Source organism: Zingiber officinale, chromosome 7B (genome assembly GCF_018446385.1).
Source record: "Zingiber officinale cultivar Zhangliang chromosome 7B, Zo_v1.1, whole genome shotgun sequence".
NCBI classification, from domain to species: domain Eukaryota; kingdom Viridiplantae; phylum Streptophyta; class Magnoliopsida; order Zingiberales; family Zingiberaceae; genus Zingiber; species Zingiber officinale.
This window is the reverse complement of record NC_055999.1, coordinates 103,562,639-103,583,992: the sequence shown is the minus strand read 5'-3', so window position 1 is coordinate 103,583,992 and position 21,354 is coordinate 103,562,639. Positions and strand designations below refer to the sequence as shown.

Below are 21,354 nucleotides of genomic sequence, written 5' to 3'. Positions count from 1 at the left end.
GAATTTTGCATGCCACGTTAGTGTGGACGTATACAAATTCAACATTTGTAAAAGGAGGGTTTTAACCCATTAATTTTATTATCTTGTCAACCTAACTTTTTGACAAATAAAATTAATAGTTGGTATCATTTGGTCACACAAATAATAGCAGTGACTCCGATGGGGAGGATACTATTAAATGTGTCTAAGTGTATACCATTACTTGACACTAAGTCCATTAATAAGATTATGCCCCTTCCGTTGGGGAAGATCACACGCTCTTAATTAACTTCCTATAGTCATCCAAAAATGGAAGTCTGTTCTAGTGATCCACAAACAAGCTCATCCGTTATGGAGGAAGGCACTCAGAGCCAACGCGCAAGCTTGTTTGCATCACTTACAAACCAGTAATGGAGACCATGGGATTTACTTAAAAATCCCTCTCCCACTTAGTTATTTATAAATGAGGAATTTTAACTATGCTAGCCTACTAAATATGTAAACTAACATGCACACACAGCACAATATAAAAGCAATAAATAGAAAAACTAATTTTCAACTATTATGGCTTTTATCTCTAGTTGTCCTCCGTGTGTTGTCATCCCAAGCTGCTGCCATATTTGGCCACCGCCACCGGATCTAGCGTTCCATCTGCGCCTCTGGTCCTTCGAAGGTTCCACGCTTTGCAAGATTCGATCCGCGACATAAATAGAATTTTACATTTTGATCCTATATTCCATAAAAGGAATGTACATGTATCTAGATCAAAAATAAAATCCTAATAAAACTAAATACAGCTCCTGCTGTATTTTATAATACAATCATGCACATACAATAAAATGCCCTTGACATGTCCAAGGGTCCAATCACACACATAATAACTATAAGTCATAATAATTGGATCCTGCATCCACAAAGTTAGCACATCCTACTATTATCCTGCATAAATTATGTATGACATGTGCATAATTAAACTAATACCAAATACACAGAGGCAAAACCCTAGCTCTGATACCAATTGTTGGTTGCTACTCGGAAAGCCTAGAGGTTCCACTGTACAAAAATTTTGTACAAAGGTCTGAACCTTTTCCTAGCTACCATGTGTTCTTTTAAATTAAATTTTGGATCGCCTGCGGAACTTAACACGTTTGATCCAAAACTTAATCTATTTGTTCTTTTAGGTTTTGACTTGGATCTCCTGCGGAACTTAACACGTTCGACCCAAATCACCTTAAGTTATTAATTCCATTAAATATTAATTTCCATAATTGGTTCCCAAGATGACGTGGCGAGGCACATGGCCTTCTTGGATATGGGAGCAACCATCACCGACTAGACAAAACCTTTATAGAAATCTAATATTTAATTTCCTAAAATAACTTTAGGTTAACCGAAAAGAACAATCAAATCACAAGGAAAATAAAACAAAAGAACACAACTTGAAAACATATTTCAAATACTAGAATCGTAAGCCTCTTGTATTTGGTATTATTTCCATAAATAACTAGCATGATGCGGAAAGAAAAATTTACTAGTTATACCTTTTAGAAAGACCTCTTGATCTTCTACCGTATTCCTCTTCTAACCTCGGACGTTGTGTGGGCAACGATCTTCCGAGATGAGAAACCACCAAGCACCTTCTTCTCCTCCTAGCTAGGTTCGGCCAACACAAAGAAGCTTCACCAAGGACGAAGAACAAAACACCAACCAAGCTCCAAGGGATACAAGCTTTCTCTCCTTCTTCTTCTTCTTCTCCAAGTAGTATCCGGCCACCACAAGAGCTCCAAGCCAATAGAGAAGGTTCGGCCACCACCAAGAGGAAGAGAGGAAGAGAGGTTGGCCGGCCACAACACCAAGGAAAAGAGGGAGAGAAATAATAGAGGTTGTTCACCATGAAGCCTTTTCTACCCCCTCTTTTATAATCCTTGGTCTTGGCAAATAAGGAAATTTAATTAAAACTTCCTTAATTCTTTTGCCATGAAAAGGAAAAATTTATTTAATTAAAATAATTTTCCTTTTCTCAATTTACATGGCCACCATCAAGTTATAAACAAGGAGAGTTTTAATTAATTAAAACTTCCTAATTTGTCTCCAGAAATTTATAAAATTTCTTCAATAATTTAATCCCTTCATGATTGGTTTATAAAAGGAAATTTAATAAATTAAAATCTTTCTTTTAAACATGTGGATAAAAGAAAGTTATCTCTAAAAATTAAAATCTCTTTTAATCTACAAATAAGGAAAGATATCAAATCTTTTCTCAATCTTTGTAGCAACTAATAAAAGAGAATTATTAATTTTTAAACTTTCTTTAAATCATGAACATGGTTAAAAGGAAAGTTTTCTTAAAATTTAAAATCCTCCTTTAATCAACAAATAAGGAAAGATTTCAAATTTTAAACTCTCTTTTAAACATGTAGATGATTTACAAATAAGGAAAGTTTTTACCAAAAATTAAAACCATCCTTTTAATCTACAAATAAGGAAAGAGATTAATCTCTTCTCTTAATCTTTTGTAGAAAGTTATAAAAGGAAATTTTTAATTTTTAAACTCTCTTTTAAAATCATGATATCCACATAAGAAATAATTTTAATAAAATCCTTTTAATATTCTAGTGGCCGGCCACCTAAGCTTGGGACCCAAGCTTTGGCCGGCCACCTACATGACTCATCCACTTGGTCTTGGCCGGCCCTAGCTTGGGTTCCAAGCTAGCTTGGCCGGCCCCATTGGATGGGTAAGAAGGTGGGTATGCGGTGGGTATAAATCTCTATATACTAGAGGCTACGATAGGGACCGAGAGGAGGAATTAGTTTTGGTCTCTTGATGAAATTAAGCATCCCGTGTTCGCCCCGAACACACAACTTAATTTCATCAATAATAATTCATTCCACTAAAGAACTATTATTGAACTACCGCACCAATCCCAAATTACATTTTGGGCTCCTTCTTATTATGAGTGTGTTAGTCTCCCTGTGTTTAAGATAGCAAATGTCCACTAATTAAGTAAGTTACTGACAACTCACTTAATTAATATCTAGCTCCAAGAGTAGTACCACTCAGCTTCATCGTCATGTCGGACTATGTCCACCTGCAGGGTTTAACATGACAATCCTTTTGAGCTCCTCTTGGGGACATTCTCAACCTAGATCACTAGGACACAGTTTTCTTCTATAATCAACAACACACACTATAAGTGATATCATTTCCCAACTTATCGGGCTTATTGATTCATCGAACTAAATCTCACCCATTGATAAATTAAAGAAATAAATATCAAATATATGTGCTTGTTATTATATTAGGATTAAGAGCACACACTTCCATAATAACTGAGGTCTTTGTTTCTTTATAAAGTCAGTATAAAAGAAACGACCTCTAATGGTCCTACTCAATACACTCTAAATGTACTAGTGTAATTATATAGTTAAGATAAACTAATACCTAATTACACTACGACCTTCCAATGGTTTGTTCCTTTCCATTATGGTCGTGAGCTACTGTTTATAATTTATAAGGTACTGATAACATGATCCTCTGTGTGTGACACCACACACCATGTTATCTACAATATAAATTAATTGAACAACTTCATTTATCATAAATGTAGACATTTGACCAATGTGATTCTTATTTCTAGATAAATGTTTATACCAAAAGCTAGGCTTTTAGTATACACTCTAACACAATATGTAATACTTATCTGGTTGAAGAAGCATCTTCTTTCTGCTCATTATTTTGCTGATAGTGTGCAAACAAGACATCGCAAGTGTCCTAAATATTCGATGATGCTCCTCAACCGATAGATCCATCAATGCTTTCTATTTTCAAGTTTCCTGGTATGTCAATGGGTGCATCACTTTCTAGATGGTTAACCGAAGAAGAATATCATGCTGCAAGAATATACATACTCTTAAACTGTAAAGAAGTCAAACCATACATAAAGTAAGTTAACTTCTCTAATCAAACATTTATCCTTCGTTTAATTATTTTGTTTAATATCCCAAATTTTATATAATTACTTTCTTTTCTAGCTTGTACGAAGAACAACTATATCTACAAAATCTATCAATTGGTACAAGTGAGGTAGCTATAAAGTTAGAGACCGAATTTACATTATGGTTTAAATATATATAAGTTAGAGAATTTGTGAAATTTTTTAGTTCATGTCTATTAAAAAGTGTCCTAATTTATATCATAACTATTTTTATAGGTGAAAGACCGTAGAATATCATATGTGTAAGATGATAGGATAATGAATATTACATTAGGACCCCTCCGTAAAATAAAGGTGTACTCTGATTACTATATTAATGACCTTAAATTCCACGTGGTACAATGAGATTCACAAAGATTAACCTGTAATTCTAGTGTTTACGTCAAAGGATCTATGGACAACAATAACACTGAGTTTGATTACTATGGTAGACTTGACGAAATCATAGAGATTGAATATCCTACATTATCTATAAAGAGGTGTGTGTTGTTCAAATATTTATAGCATGATCTGACCCCAAGAATAGGTACTAGAATACATCCAAATTATAATTTAGTTGTGGTTAATATAAATAAAAAATTTAATAAGTTTGAACCTTTCACTTTCGAGGTACAAGCGGATCAAGTTTTCTATTTTAAACACCCTACGAAGAGAAGAAGATCTAGTAAATGGTTGTCTGTTTGTCGAATCAAATCTCGCTCAACCATAGAAATGCCGAACACAATCACTGCTCAAAACCATGATGCATTTTAGAATGATGAAGTGGAAAGACATTCAGTTGATTTACAACTCCAATCTATTTCTCAATTATTTGTAGATGTTAATATTACTTACGAAGAAATAGATGATAGAGAGATGCCCAACAGTGAGGATGAAGTTGAACTAAGTTCATCTAGTGATGAGGATATAGAAACTATTAATGTTGATTAATCAGATGTTAATAATGATTAAATATTAACATTATTGTTCATCAAGTAAGTTATGCTTCCATATTATTTTATATTTATATTATCATGTCTTTAAACCTTATTATGATGTGTTGTAATGTTATTTTGCATATATCATTAAGGCAGAGTAGCAAACTGTAGCACCCTGTGGCTATAGGTTCTTAGAGTTGTCAGGAACTCGTAAATATTTTTTCTTATTAATAATTCAAGTTCACATATGACTTTATTTATAATATATTTCTCATATCTTAATATTATTTCATGTAGGTTCACTCCAGATGGCCATCGAGTTGCTACCTATATCACGAGAAAATTCAAGGAACGAGTATGCGCTTCTAGTACTACATGGAGGCATGTAGACCAGGAGATGAAATTGTTTTATTATAATGAATTTATGGTAAGTAAATTTAATATATTTGGTATTTTTTTTAATATAGTTATCCTTTAAACTAAATATTTAATTTATAATTGCAGAAAATATATGCATGGGAGGATGGGCAAGAAGAACAATTTAAAGCTACATCGAATACTTACTGTGTCAAACTTTACAGAAGTCATATGTACTATATGACAAAGAAGGGCACTAGGTCTACATATGTTTCTGAGGCTATATAGAGTGCATGGATGACCACCTGGGCTACATAAATGTGGCAAACAAATGTTGAAAAGGAAAAAGCAGATAGAAATAAGAGTCAAGCGGCTCGAGCACCAGAATAGCTCGACATACATCAGGTTCAAGGTCCATTGTTGAGCATGCTATGGATCTGGTGAATATAATTTATAGTTATACTTTGTAACAAATTTTATATTTATTACCAAACTTACATAATTTTATCCCAAATTATTTTGTATGTAGGAATGTGAGCTTGCCCGACATCCCACTTGTATAGAGGTCTTTTTCAAGACCCATAAGAAGAAGAATGAGTCATTTGTTGATTCTCGATCTCAGACTTTACATATTAGATTATTAACTTTATTACATTTGTTCATTTCTATCTTGATTAGTATTTAGTAATATTGATTAAATTGGATATTATATTTTTTTCATAGAGCAACAAATGACAAATAGAGTGACTCAGACATTTCAGCCATCAACAGAGGGGGAGAGTCATAGTCTCTATCCACCGACGCTCTAAATGAGATTTATTATGATGTTATCGGTGGAAGGATAAAAAACTCCACCCTCTACAGTCTTGGTTCTCAGGCCAAAGTTGCATTTGATTGTTTGAGGAATCCGGTGCGTTGTGCTAGTTCCTCTTTAGAGAAATGCAATCTTTAAGACGTAAAAATCAAGAACTGTGCACTCAATTGAAATCAATAAATCAGAATATGGTCGATATGGATCGGTGGAGGGCTGATGAGGAGAAGAAGAGAGCCGAACGTGATGCGAGTAATGAAACTCTCATGGCCCAGATGCGAGCGATCATGGCTAATTTCACCAAGGCATCACATGGTTTTGAGTCACAAAAGACTCAAGATCCATCAGACGGTGATGATTAGCTTTTTCTGAGATTTGTTCAACTACACTTTAGTTTTTATTTATCATATATAGACCGTGGTTATATATTTATTCTGTTTTGATATTATAATATGTTCATTTTTAAATATTTTATTACTATATGTTTCAGGAGTCACGTTCGACCCTATTTACATATTGGCTCGTCATGTCATCATATGCTCACTTTTGTTCATATATCATTTTATTACATATAAAATTCATTATACATATATGCTAAATGTTTTTTTATACATCAACATGATCATTTTATATTTGACTTTCTACAAGATTTTCTTTATTATCTTGTGTTCTTATATTATTTGGAGTACTTTTTATTGTGATATGTATTCTATAAACTTAGATTTAGATATGGATATTTGCATATGTATTCTGCAGAATTGTTTAGTTTTGTTTCTTTTAGATATTTATAATTGTTTCTATTAGTATGAATGTTAGTTTATTTGTGTTTATATGGATTATATGAAGAAGAAGAATGAATTGTTAAGATGTATGGAATGTATTTTTATGTGGGGATTTTATAAGTGTAATTGTTTGTATGATTGGTATATGATGTATGTGTGTGGATTATATTTGATTTATTTGTATGTGTGGATTGTATGTATAACTCTATCGTCTGTGATGATTTTTGTATATTTGGAAATTATATATAGGGAAGAGCGTGCAAACATACTAAACCTGTGAATTTTTTTCAATTCCCAATGGAATACCGACGGAATACATTTTTCATCGGTGATTATCGAAAATAAACACTGATAGAAAAGGTATTTTCTATCAGTATTTTGATAGATTACCGACGAAAACACCAGATTCCGTCGGTAAACACCGACGGAATAAGAGTTTCCATTGGGGCTCACCGATGGATATTGAGTTTCCGTCAGTGTTTACCAATGGAAACTCTAATTCTGTTTGTAAACCATGAACTGGCTTTAATTAGTTTGTTGTCTTCTAACGGAAAATGTGTTTCCGTTGGAAGTTACCCGTTTGCTGGTACAGTGTTTCCGGTGACTTTAACCACAGAATTATATTCCCGTCGTTGAAATATTAACAATGAAATCCCTTAATCCATTGAAAACCCCGTTTCCAACAAATCCTCTCCTGACGCTTGTTTTTTTGTCGGTATTCCGTCGGTATATGCATATACTGACGGAATTTCGACAGAAATTCCCGTTGGTAAACTTGGTTTTTTTTTTGTAGTGTACGGAGTAAAGAGACTATTTTTGTGACTTGAAATGATAATAATTTTATCTGAAAACTATAATGGAATAGTTTTGTTTGTTGATTTGTTAGGCTGGTTTTGCCGGAGACGATGCTCCAAGGGTCGTTTTCCATAGCATCGGCGGTCGTCCTCGGCACACTGGTGTGCTAGCCAGCATGGGCCAAAAGGACGCGTACGTGGGCGGCGAGGCACAATCCAAGCATGGCATTTTGACCTTGAAGTACCCCATCAGCATGGCATAGTCATCAATTGGGACGACATGGAAATTAAAAGATACGGCACCACACCTTCTACAACGAGCTCTGTGCGACGCAAGAAGAGCACCCCATTCTGCTCACCAAGGCTTCCCTCAACCCCAAGGCCAACCATGAGAAGATGACCTAGATCATGTTCGCGACCTTCAATGCCGCTACCATATAGGTCGCCATTCAGGTCGTCCTCTCCTCTATGCAAGTGGCCGCACAACTGGTGTAGAATTATCAAATTCAAATTAAAAATGATAAATTTATTTAGCGACCGAGAGGAATGTTGATGAAGGAAGCTAAGTAGACGAGCGGCCCATAAGAAGACAGGAATGTTGACAGAGGAATTAAGGACCTGAAGTTGGAAGTTATGGATCTACACACACCACAAAGAGAGCAAACAGGAATGTTAAAACAAGAACCAGGGAGGGGGTCCATGTCGCAGACACTCCGATGCTCAAGTCAGAACTGTAGTCTTGGTGAAAAATTGAGAAGATGATGAATAGTAGAGCAATAGTGTGGATGCATGTGCATGTGCGTACGCATATCTGACCAATGAAGAGAACCCCTTTTTATACCGCCTCTTATATCCTCTACAATAATGAGGCATCAGAGAATGTTTGATGTCAAAATATATGAGTAGTTGTTGCCTTCCCCTAGGCAGAGGAAGGTTCCGTTGTATATATATGTTAGAGTAGTGAAATATTCTCCGATGAGTAGCTATTATTCTCTGATAGATGGTTGCGATTATCTGACAATGTTATCTCCTAGAGGGAGTTTGATCGACTTGGAGCTGACCGAGTGTATGCTGGAAGACATGCCCATGAGAAGTGGGGAGCTGAGCCCCAGAGGTCCAACCAACTCTAGGATTGATCGGGTTTATGCTGGGAGTCATGTCCATAAAAAGTAGAGAGTTGAGCCCCGAACATTCGACCGGCTCTTGGACCAATCAGGTTTATGGTAGGAGTCATGCTTATGAGAAGTGGAGAGCTGATGCCATGAGATTCGACCAACTCTAGGGTCGATCGGATTTACGCTGTGAGCCATGCCTATGAGAAGTAGGGAGTTGAGCTCCGGAGATCGAACAGGCTCTGGGATCAGGTTTATACTGGGAGTCATGCTCATAGAAGTGGGGAGCTGAGCTTCGAAGGTCCGACCAGCTCTAGGGTCGATCGAGTTTATGTTTGCAGTCATGCCCATGAGAAGTGGAGAGCTGAGCCTCGGAAATCCGACTGCTCTAGGGCCGATCAGGTTTACGCTGGGAGTCATGCCCATAAGAAGTGGGAGTTGAGCCTCAGAGATTTGAAAGGCTCTCAGATCGATCGAGTTTACACTGGGAGTCATGTCTATGAGAAGTGGGGAGCCAAGTTTTGGAGATTCGACCGACTTTGGGGCTGATCCAATTTATTTTGTGAGTCATGCTCATGAGACCTAGGGAGTTGAGCCCCGAAGATTTGACTGGCTTTGGGGCTGATTGGGTTTATGTCGGGAGTCGTGCTCATGAGAAGTGGGGAGTTGAGCGTCGGAGATTCGATCGACTCTGTGGTTGATTGAGTTTATACCGGAGTCATGCCCCTGAGAAGTGGGGAGCTGAACCTCGGAGGTTCGACCGACTCTAGGGCTGATCGGGTTTATGCTGGGAGTCATATTCATGAGAAGTGGGGAGCTGAGCTCGAAGATCCGACTGGCTATGGGGTCGATCGAATTTATGTTAGGAGTCATGCTCATGAGAAGTGGGGAGCTGAGCTCGAAGATCCGACTGGCTATGGGGTCGATCGAATTTATGTTAGGAGTCATGCTCATGAGAAGTGGGGAGCTGAGCTCGAAGATCCGACTGGCTATGGGGTCGATCGAATTTATGTTAGGAGTCATGCTCATGAGAAGTGAAGAACTGAGCCTTGGAGATTCGACTGGCTCTAGGGCCGATTGAGTTTATGTTGAGAATCATACCAATGAGAAATAGGAAGTTAAGCTCCGGAGGGCCAATTGGGTTTACATTGGGAGTCATGTTTATGAGAATTGGGAGCTTAGCCCTGGAAATTCGATCGACTCTGGGACCGATCGGATTTATACTAGAAGTCATGCTCGTGAGAAGTGAGCTTAGCCCTGTTGAAAGTGGTTCGTTCGGTTAAGTGCATCTTGATTTTAACTGTCACTTCATCATAATTTGATTGGCATATCGTCTTGACTATTAATCTCACGTTATCTTTGGGACCACTCACATCCTCCATATTAATCACCATCGACGTCGAGAGGTTCCGATGCTTGGAGTTGCTTTTTCAGCCGTCCTTGATTGGGATGGAGGCCACGAGCATCCACGAGACCACCTACAACTCAATCATGAAGTGCGATGTCGACATTAGGAAGGATCTCTATGGGAGCGTCGGTCTGAGCGGAGGAACCACCATGCTCAACGGCATCGCTGATAGGATGAGCAAGGTGATCAAGGAGGGATCTCTATGGGAACGTCGTTCTGCACAGGAGAACCACCATGCTCGACGGCATCGCTGACAGGATGAGCAAGGTGATCATCACCCTGGCTCCTAGCAGCATGAAGATCAAGGTAGTGGCGCTCCAGAGAGGAAGTACAGCTTTTGGATTGGAGGATCCATTTTGGCATCGCCCAGCACCTTCCAACAGGTGATCGATCACACACCGATTTCTGATCACATATTAGTTCATTAAGGATTGAACAATGGAGATTTTTATCATGATTGCAGACGTGGATCGCCAAGGCAGGTACGATGAGTCCGGGCCAACGATCGTGCACCGGAAATGCTTCTAAATCTTCGATATATTAATTTGCTTTTCGCATGCAGAGTTTTATTTTGATCCGAAAAGAGTATTATTTGTTGAATAGGTGGGAATGGATAAGAGGTGGGAAAGGATAGAAGTTTTATTGTGAATGAGATTTTAATCTCATATTGAGAGTTTCATGGTATGTTGGTTGATTTATATTTATTCACATATACTGGGGAATAGGGGATGTGAACAAATATATTGAGAGAGATTCTCTTTCATGCATGAATGCACAGGGGTGCAAATCTAAGGTCCGAATTGCACTGAACCATCTGGTCGGGATAAAAATTGCCAAAGTGGAACAACAAAACGGTTGAGTGATGGTTGAGCGATAATGAGTGAAATGGTGGGCATTCGGGTGCTACTCAATTCGTCATGACTACTAGTGCTTGGTGGAGTCATGATCAACCATTATATCTGAGTAAACCTCGAAGTATTACCGGAGGTAGGACAAATTTGTTTCAAGAAAACTACGTCAATCACAAGTCTATCTACCTGCTCGGTCGATCTTACTATTCGGTCGACCTCTTTCTGTCAATCTGAGATTATTCACTTAGGTCATCTCTATTATTTGTCCAACATTATTATTGTATGAGCTCCTCGATCCTATTGTATGAATCTCGTATATAGTAATATTGGCTGACAACAATGCTTTGGTAGTTTGGTTTTTCTTCTTTTTCATTCATATTCTTGTTTTGGGATGGTTTCCCAGCCTTCTCAAGTTGCAGTCGATGTCCGAAGGACATATATAGCTGTTTGTATCATGCACCAGAATTCTTTGGAGTTTTATCATTTCAGTGACTTGGATATAATAATTGGCTGGTATAAACAATCTAAAACGACAAATAGATTCTTTAATTAGTCTTGGCAAAAAAATAAAGAAGGTATTTTTTTCATTGTAAGAGTCAAAAAGACCTCTTTTTCTTCTTTATTATTAAAATAATACTCTATTTCGTTTTAATATATTTTTATTTTAAAAAAAACATTGTAGACGGTTATAGCAATTATGGTCATCTAGTTATTATATAGTTGTATGACTATGATAGTTACGAATTATAAAGTTGTAATATAAAAAGATTATTAAATTGTTTATATTACAAATCCCAATGTTCTTCCCATCCTATTTCTATATTATAAGAAGAGAGCTAGATCATGGAATAAACTTAAAATATAAGCAACTGCCAAATTGACTAATAGATGAGAGGAATTTTCGTATGAGGACATGTAGGGGTGGATCTAGTGGGGGGACGACATCGGCGGTCGCCCCCCCTTGTCGGCGGTGGAACCCTTAGTATTATAGGGTTCCACCGGTAGAGATGGAGGATACCGCCCCTTATTTATCGTGATCTGTCCCTCCATACTTGAATTCCTGGATCCGTCACTGAGAACATGTAAACATCAAAAATTGATCCTCTATTCTAGTGTAGCAAGTCCATCACCAACTAAGCATTTTGTGAGGATTAGAAATAACTATATAATAATTATGATACTATAATTACTATAATATAATATTTATCAAAAATAAATTATTGTAGAAGTTCATAGGTAATATTTGTTCATATATAATTATAGTATTATTGTGTTGTTTAAAATTGAATTGTATCGGATAAAAATAAAAATATATTGAGATGGTATAAAATGATTTAAAAAAATGTTCTTATGATTTTTTTTTCAATTAGTTTTAGAAATTAGATTTAGTAGAAATATAAATATGACAGACAATACCCCCATAGATTAGTATAGTTGGTATTTATATAAGTATTTGATGTAATAAGTGTTGGGATTATTTTTTAATGAATGTGAAAATATTTTACTAAATATCTGACCTCTTTCATGTAAATGATCATCGTACTAGGACATAGAGCATAATAAAAAAAATATTGAACAAGATAATATTGACACTAGGTGATCGGTACGATTTCATCGAAATTTATCATCGATTGTCAGGATAAATCAAGAAGCGTTTGTGATGAATAATCTATAAGTCCAACAATCACAATTGAGATCGAACTATATAGATGTTTGAATGATAGTTTGATGCCTTTCATTATACTGTAGCACTAGAGGGGCATGTAGCATAGTAAAAAATTAATGAATCAAGTAGCATCGAATTTGGATGATTTTCCATCGACCGAAAGTACTTTGGACAGTAGAAAAAATCTCTGTAAAATAACAGTTGAGGAATGAATCGTGAGGCCTTCTCTCGTAACATATCCGGTCGCTTTTCCGGCTACTTCCGCAGTCGCATCGACAATCAGTAAGAAATTTCGAGCTTTCTCTTTAAACCTAAAAATTTTGGTTCATGATGCCCATGGCGAGTGTTAGGGCTTCATCTCTGCTGTCCTCCCCCCTCCTCCCTCCTCTCTCCAGATCCCGCCCCTCTTCTCTTCCTCCCCCGTTTCCCTCCCTCTTCTACCGCCCATTCCCACCCCCTTCCCTTCTTCCTGCCCGTTCTCGCCTCTCTTCCGCTCCTCCGCCTTCGTCGTTCCGCCGCTCTTCGCGTTTCTCTCGTCGCCCCGACCGTCTTCTGTGCAGAGCTGCGGAGTACCAATTCCCTGATCCGATTCCGGAGTTTGCCCTCGCCGTGCGCGCACATATCCCACCCTGCTTCTTTGGCTTTAATTACTCCATTTGGGATCTTGGACTTGCTGATGATTCTTTGCATCTTTCTTTTTTCTTTTGGATTTTCTGGTTCAGGAGACAACCAGGTTCCGCACGCATATGCTCGAGAGGCTGACCAAAAAGAAAGAGTACTTCGGTGATTCAGTCGGTGAAGTGGTCGATGTCTGTACCGAGGTATGCTTGGGATTTAGTAAATTGGAACTTCTTGTCCTTGTGAAAAAAAAAAAGGAAGAAAAAGTATCGTCACTTTGTTTACTTGAAGGCTTTTCTTCATTGGTTCTACGTAGGATTCTTAAGGGCGTTACTTTGATTCGGTCGGTGAAAGAATGATTCTTTTGTCAAGTCATCTCATCCTTCATCTTATAGGTATTCATCTTGGACTCGAAAGAATGTGGAACCGATGCCAAACTGAGTTGACTTTTATGCTTTAAGTTTTAAAGAATGGAGTTCCTTAAGTTAGTTGACTACCAATAACTTTTGGCGTGATCAAACTCAAGGAGTACTATAATGTCATATGTAATACCCAAGCTTAATCCCACATGGTGAATTTCTTGCTAATAGAGAAGTTTTACGAGCTTAGATGATTTAGCTACTGCTGACTTGGTTTAAATATTTTAGGTTGGTGGTTAGGCTTGACATAGGTTTCTATGTTGGTCGTTACAATTAGAGTAAACCTAATTCTAAATATGGTCGTTACAATTACATGTAGGTGATTAGGCATCCTGGCTTATGTGTTGGAGTTTGACCCTTGACTAGGACATCAAGCCTTATGCAGGGAGATTGTGACACCCTAGTTTAGTATTGGGCTAGTCGTTGGTTCTAACTAGTCAATAGGTCATTCTCTCATCTAAGTGGGGTGTGACATCATAGGTGTTTGTGGATTCTTGTCGAACAAGAATATTTGCTATTTTGATTAAGCTTCACTCTTTTACAGCTTAAATGGTTTTGCTGATGTAAAACATGAATTTATGATGTAAATGACTGTAATTTCAACTTTTAGCCTGATCATGACTATCGGGGGTATATTGAATTGCTTTTGTATTAGACTGTAAAACAGTCCTATAAACAATTCTAGGAGTGTGGTTAAGAATGCATGTCCCAATTTTGTGTACTAAGTAAATTGCAGCCCTTAGGAGTTATGTCAATATGTTCTCTAAGTAAACAACTGATGCATGATGCATGATGCAAGATGATCGGATGCTGTGATTTACCTCCCTCGTGATGACCTTGGGTCGGGTGCGGCGGGGGCGCTGGGGGCGAGCGATTTCGCCTTATTGCCACATGATGCAAGATGATCGGTAGATTTTTATTATTATTTTTGGTAATTTTCATCTTTTTCCTGGAAACAACCTCTTGTAAAAAGTAGGATAAGACTGCGTATAATGGATCCTCCCCCGGAACTCTGCATAGCGGGGGCTTTGTGCATCGGGCTGCCCTTAATTTTCATCTTTTTGGTATTTAAGGTATTTTAGGTATTTTTTGTTTTTTTTATATTTCGAATCCGTTTGGGATTTTGTAGGATTGTGAGTCTGTTAATAATTTTTTTTTCTTTTAGAATTTCTTTCTTTTCTTTAGAAGATAGGACTTGTAGTTTATATATTAGGATTTCTTTCATTTATTTTGGGCTTAGGGTCTAGAGTCTATATAGATACATGTATATTTGTTTGAGGGAAAATCCTTTATTCTTAATAAAGCTTCTTTTTTTAGTAAAACATAGAGAACATCGGGGTTCTCTTTGTTTTGGTGGTTTCTCTTCTTGCCTTCTCAATTCCGTTTTCTCATTAGCTCGCAGGATAATCGCTATCCTATCCGGTGTTAGTTAGTATCAGAGTGGATCAAATCCAATGGAAGATCGTCATGGTCGTGATATGCAGGTTCCAATGGAGGAAGCCGAGCATCGTAAAAGATGGTACAGAGGCAAGTTGTAGATTTATCCTAGTAAAAATGGTGCGATTTCGCAAAGATCGTGAGGCACCTGGCCGATAGGATCGACATGGAGACCTCTGCCTTCCAGTTGGTCTATCCGAATTTTCTGGCACGTCATAGAGAATTTTGTTGATTGGATCGATAGAGTGGAGTGAATCTTTAACTATATACAAGTTTCAGATCGGATGAAGGTGAAGCTGGTTGTCTTCAAGCTTAGAGGTCTAGCATCAGCATGGTGGGAGCACTTGCGACGTTTATAGGACCAACAAGGCAAGACCAAGATCAAGATTGGAAAAAGATGTGAAGAAGATGAAAGGTCACTTTCTTCCCTTTGATTAGACTCAAACTTCGTTCCAAGGATGACTAGGTTTTGCCATGGAGGATGATAGCTTTGACACACAGATTCGAAGATGATTTGGAAGAAGCAGTTGACGAGGCAACAACGATCAAAATTTCAAATTCATCGCTCTCCTCTCCTTAGGCCGGGCCAGTCAAAACCCTAATTGTGAACACAACGATTGCAACAGAGGAGGAGAGGAGGAAGCCATGGATTTCCATAGCATGCCCAGGCGACTTCTTCAAGCACTATGCAAGCAGAATCGTGTCCCCGCCAACATCACCAACGTTGCATGGATGAAGCTAGGGGTGAGCAGTCAACCCGCCAAACCGACCAGCCCGCTTATACCGACCCGAACCGAACCGAAAAAACAAAATCCGCCGGATATAGGGCCGGATGTAGGGTCATGATATTACATTATTCGATCTAGTAGGGTCGGATAGTTTTTTATCCCAATAACCGAACCAACCCGATCCGCGATCACCCCTACTTGTAGCAACTACTGCCGATAAGTTGTTACACGTTATAGTAGCTACTGCGGATAAGCTGCTACACGTTGTAGTAGCTACTGCCGATAAGTTGTTACACGTTGTAGCAGCTATTGACGATTAACTACTACAACGTGTAATGAGTAATGTCTATTATCATTTTAAAATATTTTATTTTTTATTATTTTATATTTATATTTTATATTTCATTGGATATAGGGTCGGATATTCAAATAACTGACAACCCGTTGGATATTTAATACATAATAACCGCCGGATATAGGGTCGGATGTAGGGTCATGATATTACATTATCCGATCTAGTAGGGTCGGATAGTTTTTTATCCCAATAACCGAACCAACCCAATCCGCGATCACCCCTAGATGAAGCCCTCCAAACACTCCATGCAGCTGATCGTTGGAGAATGCCCAAGAAGCGCTTCAGGATTTGACTCCCTGTGTGCCCTCTTCGCGCAAGGATGCCTCACGCCGATGACTGCATGCAGAATCGATGACTCTTGATTCAATAGAGCCTAGGGAGCAACCCGCGAGCCCCCTTCTTGTGGCTCATCGTGTGACTATGAAGTCCTCATAGATCTGACGATTGGGCATTGAAGGAGAAGAAGATGAAATAGAGGAGGAGAAGAAAGAAACCCTCAGTGAGGCCACACTGTTAATCGTTACTAAGTGCAGCTTCATGAAACCACCAACGAGGAGGCCAAAAAAAGACGTTGAGGCTAAGGAAGAAGAGCCCATGAGTGCAATGAAAACAACAGCCGCCCTAACTGGCCGGCGGACGGCGACTGGGAAGGTGGTCATAACCCCAGTAGCCGTGGAGCAAGAGGATGGAGACATGGTCGTTTCAGCAAGGGTTACAGCTTGTCATGGTAAGATTACGAGGCAGCCTACTAGGGCAGGGACAGAAGATGGTGCCATGTCCACCATGAGGAGTGCAAGGATTAGGAATAAGATGGAGGAATCTGCTGTCAAGATCGGATCTTCGTTCCTAGAAGTGGAACCGGAACAAGGCATGGAGATCATAAATGCTCTGGTAGAGGAAGTCAAAAATAGTGAAAAGGATTGTGATTAGGTGGCCGTTGACACTGTTGTTCCACAATGTTCTCTGGAAGAAGCAGCAATAACTCCAGAAGTTAAAAAAATTGCTGCCGTATCTATAGGCTGAGACCAAAAGCAACTGGGCAAAGAAGTTATTAATCACTGTGAAAAAGATTGCAATTTGATGGCAGTTGGTCCTAATATTCTGATCAATAATCTTGAAGAGAATGGAAAAACACTAGATGCTGAACCGCTATTATCAAAAAAGAAGTGATGGAAATGGCTACAAAAGAAGTTGATGAAGCTGCTGAAATGGCCTCCAAAAGCGGTGGAATTTGATGATGAGTTAGGAAGTGTAGTCCAACATCATGAAGGTGTTAAAATCAAAGATAACTTTGATGGAAATGAAGATGAAGTCTGCATTGATGGAGATCGAATTGTGGAGAGTGGAGCAAATGATGCTAAGGAAGATGAGGTGATCCAAGAAACTGAAGTACATTAGAGAACTAGTGCCTGAGACCAATTGTGAATTCAAAGTGTCGCCTGTCCAAGGGATCATAATTTCTTTAGAGAACCTAGTGATAACCAAAGATGATGTAGCTGAACATACCAAGGAAGAAGAGGATGATGAAATCAAATGTGCTACAGATGAAAAGGGCAAGTCTGAAGAGATTGACCCTGATGATGAGATTCCTGGTGTAGCAGTAAATTCCATCATCTAGAATCAGGTTCCTTCAATTCCTGATTGTGAGTTTGTGACCATGAGGTAAAAGCAATCGCTTCCGATTCGCAAGATGAGGTTTCTGTTATTCATGCCGTCAATGCTGGTGGTGACGATGAGATGCTGGAAGAAAGTTTCAAGGCGCACAACACCTTCAGTCCCAAGCAGAAGATGGCTCTGCCGAAGCAGCTAAACCTGAGGCCGAGACTATTGTTAGATAAAAATTGGATCACCAAAGTTGTAAATTTTGAACTTTCAAAAACTTGCCCTGTAATGGACGATACTCATGTCAGCATAATAGTGAAGGAAAACTTTGGTTACTTTGATCCAGAGTACCTCAGGAAGCAACAACTGCGAGTAAATTTTACTGATTTAGTACTAGATGATCTTCCTCGTAGGTTACCACCTGACACTAGTTACTCTAAACTTGAGGACGAGTTCTTTAAACCTGGGGTGACTGATGCAGGAGAATCAGTATTTTTTTATTATTATTTTTTGGTATTTAAGGTATTTTTGATATTTTAAGTATTTTTAATAATTGCCGTCTTTTTATATTTTGAGTCCATTTAGGATTTTTAGGATTATGAGTCTATTAATATATATATATTTTTATAACATAGGATTTGTAGTTTATATATTAGGATTTCTTTTCTTTATTTGAGTTTTAGAGTCTAAAGTCTATATAAACACTTTTATATATATATATATATATATATATATATATATATATATATGAGTGGCAATCCTCTATTCTTAATAAAGATTCATTTTTTAGTAAAACATAGGGAACGGCGGATTTTTCTTTATTTTGGTGGTTTTTCTTCATGTCCTCTCCTCAATTCCGTCTCTCGTCAACCCGCAGGATAATCATTATCCGATCTGGCGTCATGCATGTTTTTTTTCCTGTTTCTTTCCTAGGACAATAATCATTGCACAATTCATGTGCCTATTATTATGCTTAAGAATGTTTTTTTGGTGTGTGCTTCTTGTTGTTGCCGCTGCTTAGTGCATCTCTAACTAGCTGTGACTCAGATTGCTTGAGGTGACAATCTCTATCAGTTAGTTCCCTTTTGAAGTATTTGTTAGTTTGAAATGCTTCAAGTTTAGACACCTCGCCTGTGAATGGCATTTCATTCTTATTGGCATTTTGTTCTTCATCTGACCTATGGCAAGGGTATATCTATTTGTTAAATCCCACATCCTATTCTCATCGAAGTGATTCTTATGTAATGGTAGTTTTGATGCAGATCTTTAGCAAGTTTCTACACACAGAATATGGTGGGCCGGGAACCCTCCTGGTTATTCCATTCATCGACATGGCTGATACACTCAGAGAGAAAGGACTTCCGGGTGCTCCTCAAGCTGCACGTGCAGCAGTAGTTTGGGCCCAAAAGCATGTCGACAAGGATTGGAAGGAATGGCCAGTAGGGCGAGACTTAAACTCAGATTCTGGGTAGATTCATAATCAGTAATAATATCAGGCAAAATTAAGCAGTAGAGATTATCCCAGGCAATCTTATCATAATAAATGGGGAGATATTTTCTTCGTCATTATTTTTGAGGATGAGGGATAATCTTAATAGACAGAAAAGAACCTTTATCACTAAGCAAGCTCACTACTAAAATTATCTATTATGCTTGTTAGCATTGTCTATAATCTTGGTACCGTTTAGGTAAATGCCTTTCTTTCGACTATATGAATTGATATTATGCTGGCAGGTTACATAAAGACTATCCGTTCAGTCCCATTCAGTCGATTTCAATGCCTTTCTTGTGTCTCAATTTGTTCTTCACATAAGGACACTCAGTTCATGAGCATTCCTTCATTGGCCTTGCCTGGGTTCTTATGGGAAGCATTATTCTCCGGTGACATCTGAATTATACTTCTCAATGAGATTTGATGGCTGAGGTTTGTGTTTTCGGAAGCTGGGATCAGTGTATGTGGTATCTCAGTCTATGGATTTTCCTTCTTTAGAGAACTTTAGTCTGTGGGCTCCAAGCAATCCTCTTCTCTCATATGGGCGAGCAACCATAGGGAGGAGTGTCAATTCAGATGGGTTAGATTCGGATCGGGCTGAATTTTTTTTTAATAAAAAATTTCAACCTGAATCCGAATAAAATCTAAAACCCATAAATCTGAATTCGAATCCGACAAATTTGAATCTGACCCGAATGATCTTATTAAAAATGATTTTTTAGTTCTTTTTATAATTCTTTATTTTTATCTTAATATTTCATCATTGTTATAATAATATTGATATTGATATATATAAAAGCATTTTAATTTTTAAAATAAAATTTGATTTAACCTTAACAAATTTACTAAAACTTAAATTCAGGTTAATCTGAATCTAAATTCGATCAAAAAAATTTTAATCCGAAAACTCTTTAACCTGAACCTGATTCAAATTTGAAAACCTCTAACTTGAACCCAATTCAAATTTGAAAACCTCCAATTTGATTCTGATTTTTTTGGGGTCAACTTGGGTCGTCAAGTTGGATTATTTTGACACCCCTAATTGCAGGCAATGATGGTTGGACTGCGTGATAGTAGATATCATTAGGGATTGCAATAGGGCGGGTTCAAACCCGGCCCTGTAATAAACTTGCCTCGGTGGGACAGGTTTAGACTTGCCTAAACGGGTCTAAGGTCGGTCCGGGGCGGATCCTGAGTTTAACTGGACCCGCCCCGGACCCATATATATATATATATATAATTATATTTTTTTTTTCTTATATTTAATAATTAATATTTTAATTAAAATTTTATTTTATAATATTTTAATATTGAAATAAATATATTTTAAATATGACCAGTCTAGCGGATCTAACCCGAACCTGCCTTGTCGGGTTCACGGGGCGAGGTGGGGCGGGTCCAAAGGGAGGCGGGGCGGGTTCCCTATTTAACCAAATCCGTCCCAATCCGGATCCGTTGCCATCTCTAGATATCACCTTGTCGAATAAAGGTCCATTATCTGTTGACTGTTGATGCCAATGCTTTCAACTGCTTCTCTAGATTTAGGCAAGCTTTTCTTTTGCTGCAATTATATCACATTCCTGCTAAGATTAGACTTCAGATCAAGTTATGGTTTTTTGTACTCTTGATCACCTGGACCTTAAAGTTATAAACCAGAAAATTAACCTAAGATGTCTGATACTCCATCAAATTTGCAAGGTGGAATAGAAATTTTACAACTTTGCTATCAGAAAAAAATTTAATCAAGTAAAATTAAGTTGTCAATTTTTCCATCCAGATTCAATGAACAATGCTTACCATCTGGATGCGCTCGTCTTCTGGGTGCATTATGTACTTTGGAGTTTCTTCAGATGAAGCTGTGCCACACATAACTAGAGATCTCAGAGGAACTTATAGAATTACCGCTAAAAGACGCACAAACAAACAGTCATTGTACCTTTCTAACTCTAGCTGTAGTTCAAGGCAAGTTGCCTCCAGTTCTTCACAGCAGTTGTTTCTCTGAGCAAGTTGGACTTCAAGGGATGCAAACTT

At 38.0% G+C, this 21,354-nt stretch overlaps 1 protein-coding gene and 1 pseudogene across 1 annotated transcript; both read left to right on the top strand.

Moving 5' to 3' along the window:
• The window catches only part of LOC122004633, a 34,635-nt pseudogene extending 23,952 nt beyond the window's left edge, over nt 1–10,683 (top strand).
• A 2,277-nt stretch (nt 10,684–12,960) lies between these two features.
• On the top strand, nt 12,961–19,503 carry LOC122006638 (protein PLASTID REDOX INSENSITIVE 2, chloroplastic-like). Its single transcript, XM_042562206.1, has 3 exons — nt 12,961–13,281; nt 13,395–13,493; nt 19,094–19,503. Exons 1-3 carry the CDS (start codon nt 13,000–13,002, stop codon nt 19,301–19,303), a joined length of 591 nt encoding a protein of 196 aa, XP_042418140.1. The 5' UTR covers nt 12,961–12,999; the 3' UTR covers nt 19,304–19,503.
• The last annotated feature ends 1,851 nt before the right edge of the window (nt 19,504–21,354 follow it).